The following is a 12,355-nucleotide window of genomic DNA, read 5'->3' on the forward strand; positions in this document are numbered from 1 at the left end:
GTGCACCACCTCCAAGCACAGCTAGTTCCCTCTGGTTTCCCTCGACACCTTTCCACTTGCCTGGGTGACGTACCAGATCTTCTTTGAAAGGATACTTTTCCCCCCTTCATGGCAGAGAAAGAATCACTTCCATACCATGAAATCAGATATCCCTTTTCCAATTGCTTTGTCAGCATCCCTTCAAGGGGGGTCCCAGATGCCTGGCTTCATTGCCCACCAAGTCCGGGCCACGGGCCCCATTCTCCTGTTATCAGAGCAGCCAGGGAGCACAGTGCTCACCCGCGTGACGGCTGAAGTCTTTTCCCATATCTCTCAGCTCGGCCGTGGTCGGGAGTTGAACAGGAGGTTACTGTCGCCTCTGTGAGCTGTGCCTCTTCTGCCTCCCGTTCTTACCATCATAGAATCATAGATCCCAGAATCTTTAAGGAGGGTTGGAGAAGACCTCTAAGATCGCCTAGTCCAACTGTCCACATCTCACCGATATTGCCCACTAAACCATGCCCCTAAGTTCGACATTACTATTGCGTCCAGTTCTGGAGCCCCCAGCACAGGAAGGACATGGAGTTGTTGGAGCAGAGCCAAGGGAGGGCCATGAAGGTGATCAGAGGGCTGGAGCACCTCCCCGATGGGGACAGGCTGAGGGAGCTTTGGGCTGTTCAGCCTGGAGAAGAGAAGGCTCCAAGGAGACCTTATAGCGGCCCATCAGTTCTCGACTGGGGGCTATGGAAAAGCTGGGGAGGGACGTTTTATAAGGGCATGTTGCGACGAGGCGAGGGGAAATGGCTTTAAGCTGGAAGGGGGTAGATTTGGGCTAGATACTAGGAAGTCATGCTTTACTGTGAGGGTGGTGAGACACTGGAACAGGTTGCCCAGCGAGGCTGTGGATGCCCCCTCCCTGGAAGCATTCCAGGCCAGGCTGCATGGAGCTGTGAGCAGCCTGGTCTGCTGGGGGTGTCCCTGCCTAAAGCGGAGGTTGTGACGTGCGGAATCAAACTCTGTAACCCAAGTAAGATTACAAAGCAGGTCTGGTTTATTCAGTGCTGCGCAGACACCAGGTGCAAGGGGGATAGATCCACCTGCCCTGCGCAGCGTCTGGAAAAACCGTGCAAGAGATATAGGCCAAACTAATATATAACCAACAGTTTTCCTGGAATTGGGATACATATTCATTACACCCCCGAGAGTTCATTAGCGTGCAGACCCTCCCCTCGTGCTCGTGCACAGTGGGTCGTGGAATGAAGATTTGTTGTCTCCCTCGCGAGGGCTTCTGACTTTTCTCGCTGTAAACTCCTGATCTTTTGGGGGGGCATCCCCCCAAACCGGTTTCCTGTTGCCCTGTGGCCATCTGATCACCTCCCTGCCAAAGGTGCTTGGGTTGTTCTCAAACCCTTGTCTTTATGGCCTTCATCCCCCGAGACCTGAACAGCTGCATTTCTGGGTAGGCACTCAGTTTGGGTAGCTGCGTTCTTTTTGGCAAGAGCTTTCTTTGTGGTGGAGGCCTTGGCTAGGTTTGTTGTGAAGGAGGAAGCCAATAGGTGAGGTGGTCTGCTGAGCTGGGAGGGAGGCTTTCCATGGGAAGAGGGGTTGGCCAGCAGGGACAGGGAGGTGACTGTCCCCCTCTACTCTGCTCTTGTGAGGCCCCATCTGGAGTACTGTGTCCAGGTTTGGAGCCCCCAGTACAGGAAGGACAGATCACAGAATCACAGAATCACCCAGGTTGGAAGGGACCCCAAGGATCATGTATTTCCAACCCCCCTGCCTAGCAGGGCCACCAAACATACACATTCAGATCAGGTTGCCCAGGACCCCGTCCAACCTGGCCTTGAACACGTCCAAGGACGGGGCATCCACAACCTCCCTGGGCAGCCCGTTCCAGGGCCTAACCACTCTCCTAGTAAAGAACTTCCCCCTTACATCCAACCTAAATCTTCCCTCCTTCAACTTAAAACCATTTCCCCTAGTCCTGCTGTTGTCAGCCCTTTTGAAGAGTTTACTCCCCTCCTGAGTGTAGGTTCCCTTCAGGTATTGATAGGCTGCAATGAGGTCACCCCGCAGCCTTCTCTTCTCCAGGCTGAACAAGCCCAACTCCCTCAGCCTGTCCTCATAGGGGAGGTGCTCCAGCCCCCTGATCATCTTAGTCGCCCTCCTCTGGACCCTTTCCAAAATCTCAATGTCTTTCTTGTACTGAGGGCTCCACACCTGGACACAGTACTCCAGATGGGGCCTCACAAGAGCCGAGTAGAGAGGGACAGTCACCTCCCTGTCCCTGCTGGCCACCCCTCTCCTGATGGAGCCCAGGATCCCATTTGCCTTTTGAGCTGCCAGAGCGCACTGCTGGCTCATGTTCAGTCTCTTGTCCATCAGGACCCCCAGGTCCTTCTCTGCCGAGCTGCTCTCAAGGACCACTCCTCCCAGCCTGTACGGGTGCCTGGGGTTCTTCCGGCCCAAATGCAAAACCCTGCACTTTGCCGTGTTGAACCTCATTAGGTTCACCCAAGCCCAGCCCTCCAGTCTGTCGAGGTCCCTCTGAATGGCATCCCTTCCTTCCACCGTATCAACCGCACCACTCAGCTTGGTGTCGTCAGCAAACTTGCTGAGGGTGCACTCAATTCCTTCATCGATGTCATTAATAAAGATGTTAAAGAGCACCGGTCCCAAGACAGACCCTTGGGGGACACCACTTGTTACCAGCCTCCACCTGGACATAGAGCCATTGACCACCACCCTCTGTCTGCGGCCTTTCAACCAATTGTTTATCCATCGGGTCGTCCACCCATCAAATCCACTTCCCTCCAATTTGGAGATGAGGATGTGGTGGGGGACCATGTCAAAGGCCTTGCTCAGGTCCAGGTAAATGACATCAGTTGCCTTCCCTTTGTCCACCAATGCCGTCACTCCATCATAGAAGGCCACAAGATTAATTAGGCATGACCTTCCTTTGGTGAAGCCGTGCTGGCTGTCTCGGATCACATGCTTATTCTTTATGTGACCGAGCATGTTGTCCAGGAGGATCTGTTCCATGATCTTCCCAGGCACGGAGGTGAGACTCACCGGCCTGTAGTTCCCCGGGTCCTCCCTGCTCCCCTTCTTGTATATGGGAGTGACGTGACCCTTCCTCCAGTCGTCCGGGACCTCACCTGACAGCCACGACTTCTCAAATATGATGGAGAGCGGCTCGGCAACCACCTCAGCCAGCTCCTTCAGGACCCTGGGATGCACGCCATCCGGCCCCATAGACTTGTATTCATTCAGTCTAAGGAGGCACTCTCGGACTTGCTCTGCCCTTACAGTGGGGAGGGATTTACCTCCTTGGTCCCCACATAGAGGTTTGGTGGTGCAGGGTTCAGGGACGTGAAAAAGACTAGAATCCTGGCCACTAGTGAAGACCGAGGTGAAGAAGTCATTCAGCACCTAAGTGTTCTCTTCATCTGTTGAAGCCAGTTCTCCTTTTAAATTAACCAAAGTAGGTACGCCTGTTTTGGCCTGTCTCTTCTGGGCAATGTACCTGTAGAAGGTTTTCTTATTGTTTTTCACGTCCCTTGCCAAGTTCAGTTCTGCCTGCGCCTTGGCTTCCCTGATCCCACGTCTGCAAGTCCAGACGGCATTCCTGTACTCTTCCCAGGTGATGGGACAGATGGTGGAGAGGGCCAGAGCAGAGCCACGAAGACCATCAGGGGACTGGAGCACCTCCCCTACAAAGACAGGCTGAGGGAGCGGGGCTTGTTCAGCCTGGAGAAAAGAAGGCTGCAGGGTGACCTCATTGTACGTAAAGGGAGCCTACAAACAGGAGGGGAACCATCTCTTGGAAAGGGTAGATGAGTGCAGGACAAGGGGAAATGGTTTGAAGTTGAGGGAGGGAAGATTTAGGTTGGATGTCAGGGGGAAATTCTTTACAGAGAGAGTGGAGAGGTGCTGGAACAGGCTGCCCAGAGAGGTTGTGGATGCCCCGTCCACCCCTGGAGGTGTTCAAGGCTAGACTGGATGGGGCCCTGGGCAGCCTGGTCTGGTATTAAACGTGGGGGTTGGTGGCCCTGTGTGAGGCAGGGCGGTTGGAGATTCCTGATCCTTGAGGTCCCTCCCAACCCTGGCCATTCTGTGATTCTGTGAGGCTCTGCCTTCCCTGCTCGCCCTGCCTGCGCCAACGGCCGTGCCACAGTCTGTTTGCTGGCTCTGGCTCTGTTCCGCCACGTTCCTGGTTGATCACGCTCCCGAGAGCAGCCTTTGTACATTCAGCATTTGACCACGTCACTCCTGGCTCCGCTCACAGCGCCACAGAGCCACTGTGCTTCCACACTGTGAGGGGACTGCGGGTCCCTGCCTCTCCCTGAACTGTTTCCCGCAGATCTCTTGCGATGGCTCGGCTTCGTTCTCATCCTCTTCCCCCGTTCCCATCTTAGCAAAAGTTGATTTCCCTACTAAATGCGCCGACTTTCTCAGCCGCTTTCTCGTCTTGTGAACTGACACAAGTGTGAATACGGGTGTCTGACAGTGGCACAGATGGTTCTGTGGCTGAACCACAAGTCCTCTCACAGGCACCTGTGCTGCTGCAGGGCCCGTCGCAGGGCTTCGTGCAACCCCGTTACCCAGCGTAAGGGCTGGACAACCACAGGGCCAGTCACAACGGCAGGGCCTGTCACCAGGGTTGAAGCAAGTGCAGGCTCCGTCACGACAGCTGGAGCACCTGCCGACTCCGCTGGAGGGTTGGAGCGGTTGCAGGGCCTGCTGAGGTGTCATCAGCTGCAGAGATCTCCAGGGATGGAGCATCCACAAGCTCTCTGGGCAGCCTATTCCAGCACGTCAGCACTCTCTCGGTGAAGCACTTCCTCCTGCCATCCACCCTAAACCTTCCCTGGCTGAGCTGAGAACAGTTCCCCCTCAGAGCTGACATGCAGGAGGAAAGCCCGAGCTGCGACGCAGCTGGCAGCAGCCCTGGACCTGGCATGCACCCTGAACACGGTGGCATCCCAAGCCCAGACACAAGCCCAGAACCGGGCTGCTCCTGCCAGTGCGGCCTTGAGTTCTTGAGGAATGTGGGCCGTGTGCCGCGCTGGGGATGTGGCCCGAACCCAGCTCAGCCCGCACTGGGCCAGGTGAAGTGAGGTCTGGGATAGCACATTCATGGAGGAGACAACCGTGTTGACAAGGCCCCTACCTGTGCCCACCTCAGCAAAAGCAGGGAAGGATGAAGCTGACAAATGTGTGTGTGGGGGGGGAATCTCTGATCTTTATTGTGTTGGACTTTTTGGACCAGAGCAAGCAGGGGAGATGGGAGAGGGGTGCGACCCTGCACATAGCAGGGGCTGGGGGGGTTGAAACGACAGGCGCTCGGCTGCTCCTACGCAGACTTGGGGGCTGTGTGTGGGGACTTTGTCTCTGAAGTTGTTCCTGGGAGCAGCTTCATTCCCGCGATGTCCTCCGCCGTTGAGCCCGCGTCCTGCTGCCTCCTTGGCGTGAGCTGCGGGAATTTTGAGCCCGACGTCTCTGCGGAGGAGGGCTGCGGGTGCGGGTGCGCCGTCGCTGCCTGGACGGTCCCCTGCGTCCGGGCACTCTGGAAGCCCTCGGGGATCTCGAAGTGGCAGACCTTGACCGGGTGCCGCTCCGCTGCCCTGGGGCTGGCGTTTGCCGGCTGCCACGGCGTCTTCTTGGCCGGCTCCGGGAACTCGGGGCCCGACCTCGCAGCGGGGAGCGGCTTCGTGTGCGGCTTCTTCCGCGCTGCCTGGGACGTCTCCTGCGAGCAGCTGCCGGGGACGCCCTGGAGGACCCTGATGCCCTCCGCCTGGTGGTTGTGTGGGAGTCGCTCTCAGCACTCGGGGCTGCTGAATGTCTGCTCCCACGGCGTCCTTGCAGCTGCTCAGAGGCAGCCTGATCCTCCGGTGACCGTGGGCCGTTTGTCTCCTGCTCAGTCTCAGGCACCCTGGGCAGGTCGCTGTGCTCAGGCAGCTGGGAACTCTGTGATGTCGTCCCCAGTGCTGCCTGGCTGGCGGGCATGGAGCCCAAGGTCTCAGGCTCCATGGAGCTGCTGGATGGTCCCGGAGCCCTCTCACTGGCAGTGCAGGGCCCAGCAAGCTCGGTGTTGGCACTGGAGGCTGTAAAGGGAGGCAGGGAGGTCATGAGTCTGAAGCTGCAGCACCACAGTGGGATCTGCCATCCCACTTGGGGCGGACAGACTCTGGCAAAGCTGCCCTGAGCACTGATTGCCTCTTACCGGTACGCAGGCCAGCACAGCTGTTGCACTCCCACATGGCTGTGGTGTCATTCAAGTGGGAGCACTGTCGGTGGGTGCCCTCAGCAGCGCAGGAGCTGCACAGGAGCAGCTGCCAGGGCCTGGGGAAGCAAAGCGGTTGTGGCCATGAGGACCAAGTGAGGCAAGCCAGGGAGTGCCCAGCACAGCACATCTCTGGTGCTCAGTCCTTGCTCCGCCAGCCTGTGGAGAGGCTGAGATCCCCCACAGAGCCGCAGTGAGCTGCTGCGGTAACTCACCCACTGCTCTCGGCCTGCTCTCTGCCTCCATGGTACAGGCATTCGCTGGCATCACAGTGGCTGTGCCTCTGGAGAAGTGCGTCATATGCGTTGTTTTCCTCCCATGCTGGTAATCTACAAGAGAAGGGAGAGGAAATGATGAGCCCCCAGTGCCCCAACATAAGATCCAAGCTTATCCAAACATATCCACCCCAACTCTACTTCCGAATTCTCTATGAAGCTGGGGCACGTGCTCATGAGACAGCCAAGGGCCAGACCTGCAAAGGCAGTCCCTGGGCAGGCTCAGCACAACAGCCTTAATGTCAGCCAAATTGGGCAGAAGGACACCAACCTGTATGGGATTCGGATCCCCAGAATGGCCATTTCTACAAAGAACAGAATGCTGTCTCGACAAGCAGCGCACTGGAAGCACAAAGAGCCAGCTATCGAGGCCTGTTGCTGCAGGAGAAGCACAAGCAGGGTGAGCGTGAGCAGTGCCTGGTGCTGCTGAGCACCAAGCGTGCGTGCAGCGTGAGGGGAGGGCTCCTACCTGGATGCAGCCCCGGTGGAACCAGGCATGTTGGCATGCTGGGCACACCAGGGTATGATAGGACAAGCTGTCCCCCACAGGCTCAAGGCAGATGAGGCAGTTGGTGCCTTCTGCTGGAGCTGGGTAAGTGTCCTGTTGAGGGCGGTGCTCCGGACAGAAGGTCCTGGGGGAAGAGGGAAGACGTGGTCACAGTGAGAAGTGCTGTGAGGAGGGCAGAGGAGCAGGAAGGAGCCTCAGGCCCTGCCTCTGTCTCTGGCAGGCTGCTGGGAGGTGTAAGTGCGGGTTCCTCCCTGGCTTGGCTGCTGCTGCCGGCCCTTACCAACGGTACCCAAAAAAGTGGGTGACACATTCCCCGTCCATGGCACAGGGCAGATGGAAGCTTCGCTGACAGTTTGTCGCCACGCATGTGATGGCAGCTCCCCTCTCGCCACAAACAAAGCATTGCTGGAAAGAACAGAACAAACCTGTCAGCAACAGACCTCAGGGCCTCAGTGGCTGGCCCCACACCTCTGGGCACAGCCAGCTGGGTCACATTCTACAAAGATGCCTAGCAGACAGGGCTCATCTCCTGTGGCAGCACTTTGTCGTGGAGGTGGTTGGAAGGGCTGCGATTGCTTTCCTTGGTCCAGACTAAACTGGTGTGAGCCCCTCCTGGCACAAATCTGCCTGCTCCGTGCAGGTCCTCACCTGCTTGTTGGCCTGTTTGACTGCACGTCTGATGGCATCAACAGGGAGGCCCAAAGTTCCCGACTGCGTTGGTCTTGCTTCAGAAGGGATTTCGGCAAACTCCTGTAGGAGAGAAAAGAGCAGGACCTCATTAGGACAGAAAGGAAAGGAGCATCCCTGGTGGTAATCTGGAAGGAGCCCATGGGGGAACTCACCAAGCAGAACTCATGGACATGAATCCCACTTTCAGAAAGCATGTTCCCACAGATGTCCGGGTCGACATCTGCCCGGCCACACAGGATGCACACTGCAGAGGAGAGAGCAAATGTGAGCAGCGGTGAGCAGCTGGCAGGGCCAGGTGTCCCTGAGGGCCGTCCCCAGGGTCCTGCTCTGGAGCGGTGGAGGCGGTGGAGGGGAAGGGGCTGTGGCAAGGCCAAGGCAGGCACAGGCCAAGCCAGACCCCCTTGCCAAGGAGCAGAGGGGCCCTGCCTTGCGGCAGCTGGGGCATCCGTGCCTGTGCTTTCCTTGCCTCCCACCTGCAGACAGAGCCCCAGCACTCCTCTGCCTGTTGGCAGGAGCTGTGCACAGGGATGCTGTGCTCTCACCTGGCTCCTGCGAGCCGGAGGCCTTCCTCTTCCTATCGGACATGATTGTGCGTTGATAGCGAGCACTGCGAGAGTCCTTGCTCTCTCTGCGCCTCACCAGACCGCACTGACGCTCTGCCTGAGCCCGGCAGCCTTTGCTCTGCTCCAAGCTTCGCGCATCACAATGGCCGCTCTGTGACACCCACTGTGACATCGCAGTTGTTGCGTCACAGAGGGTGTGGGCGCGGGCCCTCAAGCAAGAGGGTGGCAGCCCTTGCAGGCAGCACAGAGTGAGGACCCGGTGCTGCTGTGCAGCAGAGGAAGGACGGCCTCCCTCAACCTGCTGGCACTGCTCCTCGTGGCAGATGCTGGAGTCGTCGTTCCCTTGGGCTCATTTGCAGCCCTGGTGCCACGCCAGCGCTTCTGATCTGAGCCTAGTCTAGTAAAGATTGCAAGTGAACAGCATATTTGGTGTCTAGTGTGTGGTGAGTGACTTTTTACAAGGTCTGGTAGGGATAGGACATGGCTTAATCTAGTTTTAATCTAGAAGAGGAGATCAGATGCAGTCTTAGAGGAAATTCTTTTCTGCGAGATTGGTGAGGCAGGGGCACAGGCTGCCCAGAGAAGCTGGATGGGGCCCTATTCCAAGCTTCTACGGTGTCAAATCTGGCACGGCAGGTGGTTGGGATTAGTGCAGCTTGTAAGGTCCCTTCCAACCCGAGTCTTTCTGTGATACTTTGGTAACAAACTCTGCTGCTGTACCGTAGCCACGACCTTAGCGTCGTATCTTCAGTGTTTGTCTAAAGCGCACAGCTCCAGGGTCTGCTTCTGTGCGACAGGCAGCAAGGAAAGTGTAAATGATGTGCGTAAAGACACGTATGTGATTCAGCATGAAGCTTGGTTGAAGGAACAGAAAGGAAACCCCAAAACATCATGGTAGTGAGCTGCGCAAGCATATTCCTTCTAGCGTGGCTTGAGTGTTCGTGACTGCAGCTGAGCTCAGCTTTAAGCTCTCTCTTCCTTTGGAGCCTTTTTCAGTGCAGTGACATTTTGGCTCCTTTTCTTCTCTCTCCAGAGAGAAAACCGGCCTGCTCCCATTTTCCCAAACTTTTGTCATTCCTCTTTATTCCTTTAAGTTACTGTTTCATTGTTTTATTTAACCTGAGTGTTTGAGTGTTCAAATACTTTTACTGGACAGCCATAGGGAAGTCCCACTGAAGGTGAAAAATTCCAAGACTTTGCGAAGAAGTGAAGAAAGGCCCTGCAGCTCACTCAGCAGTGATGAGTCGAGCCAGAGATGTAAAGCAGGCTGGCATCTTGCCTTGCGGAATGACGAGCATTTGTCTTTGGGTCTGTCCAGCTCAGAAGAACCATTTATCTACATGCATCAAAGCTTCAACCGTTCTGCAGTCAGTGGAGGGAAACTGGCCTACCCAGGCCACGATTCCCTTCAAGTCTACATCTAAATTTTGGCAGGAAAACTGCGTTGGGTGAGATGAAGATCCAGCCTGGCAGGGGGTCAGTGACCACCTCAAAAGACACGGGTGTTAGTCGAGAGTGTGCTGGTAGAGCATCGTGAGCTCTGCTTTCTGCTCTGAAAGGCTGTTTGCCCTGTAAATTGTAGGTGAAAGGAGAGGTTTAAGGGGACTGGCAAAAGACAGTCCAGTAAGAATTGCTGTGGCTACCAGCAGACAGTTGGTTTGTTTTTACAGCGTTTCCATATTTCTTTCTTTATAAACATTTTTCTAGTCTTGTTCCTGTGGAAATGACGTGGATCTCAATTCCCTGAAGCCACGTGGATCCCAATTCCGTGAAGCCAGAGTAGTCCCTGAAATAAGCAACACTGCTCTGAGTCTGAACTTGTCAAAGGCCGTTCAAGTTTGGCACCAAAAGTAGGCGTGATTCCCGGCCCTGTGGGTCTCAGTGGCTGCTCCCTGCCACCCTCCGTGGCATCGTGGTCACCACCTCATGGGGGATGTGGGTGCGGGCCCTCATCTCCCACGCAAGAGGGTAACAGCTCCACAGCTTCTCCGAGCAACCTATTCCAGTGCACCACTGCCCTCCAACTCAAGAATTTCCTCCCAGCGTCAAATATTTATCTTTTGTCTTTGTTCAATTTTGTGCACCACCTCCAAGCACAGCTAGTTCCCTCTGGTTTCCCTCGACACCTTTCCACTTGCCTGGGTGACGTACCAGATCTTCTTTGAAAGGATACTTTTCCCCCCTTCATGGCAGAGAAAGAATCACTTCCATACCATGAAATCAGATATCCCTTTTCCAATTGCTTTGTCAGCATCCCTTCAAGGGGATCCCAGATGCCTAGCTTCATTGCTCACCAAGTCCGGGCCACGGGCCCCATTCTCCTGTTATCAGAGCAGCCTGGGAGCACAGTGCTCACCCGCGTGACGGCTGAAGTCTTTTCCCATATCTCTCAGCTCGGCCGTGGTCGGGAGTTGAACAGGAGGTTACTGTCGCCTCTGTGAGCTGTGCCTCTTCTGCCTCCCGTTCTTACCATCATAGAATCATAGATCCCAGAATCTTTAAGGAGGGTTGGAGAAGACCTCTAAGATCGCCTAGTCCAACTGTCCACATCTCACTGATATTGCCCACTAAACCATGCCCCTAAGTTCGACATTACTATTGCGTCCAGTTCTGGAGCCCCCAGCACAGGAAGGACGTGGAGTTGTTGGAGCAGAGCCAAGGGAGGGCCATGAAGGTGATCAGAGGGCTGGAGCACCTCCCCGATGGGGACAGGCTGAGGGAGCTTTGGGCTGTTCAGCCTGGAGAAGAGAAGGCTCCAAGGAGACCTTATAGCGGCCCATCAGTTCTCGACTGGGGGCTATGGAAAAGCTGGGGAGGGACGTTTTATAAGGGCATGTTGCGACGGGGCGAGGGGAAATGGCTTTAAGCTGGAAGGGGGTAGATTTGGGCTAGATACTAGGAAGTCATGCTTTACTGTGAGGGTGGTGAGACACTGGAACAGGTTGCCCAGCGAGGCTGTGGATGCCCCTCCCTGGAAGCATTCCAGGCCAGGCTGCATGGAGCTGTGAGCAGCCTGGTCTGCTGGGGGTGTCCCTGCCTAAAGCGGAGGTTGTGACATGCGGAATCAAACTCTGTAACCCAAGTAAGATTACAAAGCAGGTCTGGTTTATTCAGTGCTGCGCAGACACCAGGTGCAAGGGGGATAGATCCACCTGCCCTGCGCAGCGTCTGGAAAAACCGTGCAAGAGATATAGGCTAAACTAATATATAACCAACAGTTTTCCTGGAATTGGGATACATATTCATTACACCCCCGAGAGTTCATTAGCGTGCAGACCCTCCCCTCGTGCTCGTGCACAGTGGGTCGTGGAATGAAGATTTGTTGTCTCCCTCGCGAGGGCTTCTGACTTTTCTCGCTGTAAACTCCTGACCTTTTGGGGGGGCATCCCCCCAAACCGGTTTCCTGTTGCCCTGTGGCCATCTGATCACCTCCCTGCCAAAGGTGCTTGGGTTGTTCTCAAACCCTTGTCTTTATGGCCTTCATCCCCCGAGACCTGAACAGCTGCATTTCTGGGTAGGCACTCAGTTTGGGTAGCTGCGTTCTTTTTGGCAAGAGCTTTCTTTGTGGTGGAGGCCTTGGCTAGGTTTGTTGTGAAGGAGGAAGCCAATAGGTGAGGTGGTCTGCTGAGCTGGGAGGGAGGCTTTCCATGGGAAGAGGGGTTGGCCAGCAGGGACAGGGAGGTGACTGTCCCCCTCTACTCTGCTCTTGTGAGGCCCCATCTGGAGTACTGCGTCCAGGTCTGGAGCCCCCAGTAGAGGAAGGACAGGTGGTGGAGAGGGCCAGAGCAGAGCCACGAAGACCATCAGGGGACTGGAGCACCTCCCCTACAAAGACAGGCTGAGGGAGCGGGGCTTGTTCAGCCCGGAGAAAAGAAGGCTGCAGGGTGACCTCATTGTACGTAAAGGGTGCCTACAAACAGGAGGGGAACCATCTCTTGGAAAGGGTAGATAAGTGCAGGACAAGGGGAAATGGTTTGAAGTTGAGGGAGGGAAGATTTAGGTTGGATGTCAGGGGGAAATTCTTTACAGAGAGAGTGGAGAGGTGCTGGAACAG

At 55.9% G+C, this 12,355-nt stretch overlaps 1 protein-coding gene across 1 annotated transcript; it reads right to left on the minus strand.

Moving 5' to 3' along the window:
- Positions 1–5,335: 5,335 nt before the first annotated feature.
- On the minus strand, positions 5,336–6,843 carry LOC125686204 (protein piccolo-like). The gene is made up of 5 exons (XM_048929950.1): positions 6,812–6,843; positions 6,481–6,594; positions 6,206–6,324; positions 5,914–6,086; positions 5,336–5,776 (listed from the first exon to the last, which is right to left on the minus strand). The coding sequence occupies exons 1-5, from the start codon at positions 6,841–6,843 to the stop codon at positions 5,336–5,338; spliced, it is 879 nt and encodes a 292-aa protein (XP_048785907.1).
- Between the last annotated feature and the right edge of the window lie 5,512 nt (positions 6,844–12,355).

Source organism: Lagopus muta, chromosome 1 (genome assembly GCF_023343835.1).
Source record: "Lagopus muta isolate bLagMut1 chromosome 1, bLagMut1 primary, whole genome shotgun sequence".
In the NCBI taxonomy this organism is placed as follows: Eukaryota; Metazoa; Chordata; class Aves; order Galliformes; family Phasianidae; genus Lagopus; species Lagopus muta.

Bases quoted from the DNA above. Each gene is read 5' to 3' on its own strand.
- LOC125686204 (XM_048929950.1), bottom strand. From the start codon at position 6,843: ATGGCCATTCTGGGGATCCGAATCCCATACAG. The intron at 6,325-6,480 runs GTGAGTTACCGC...TTGCTTCCCCAG, and splicing joins GAGCAGGCCGAGAGCAGTGG to GCCCTGGCAGCTGCTCCTGT. The intron at 5,777-5,913 runs GTGCCTGAGACT...CACAACCACCAG, and splicing joins AGCACAGCGACCTGCCCAGG to GCGGAGGGCATCAGGGTCCT.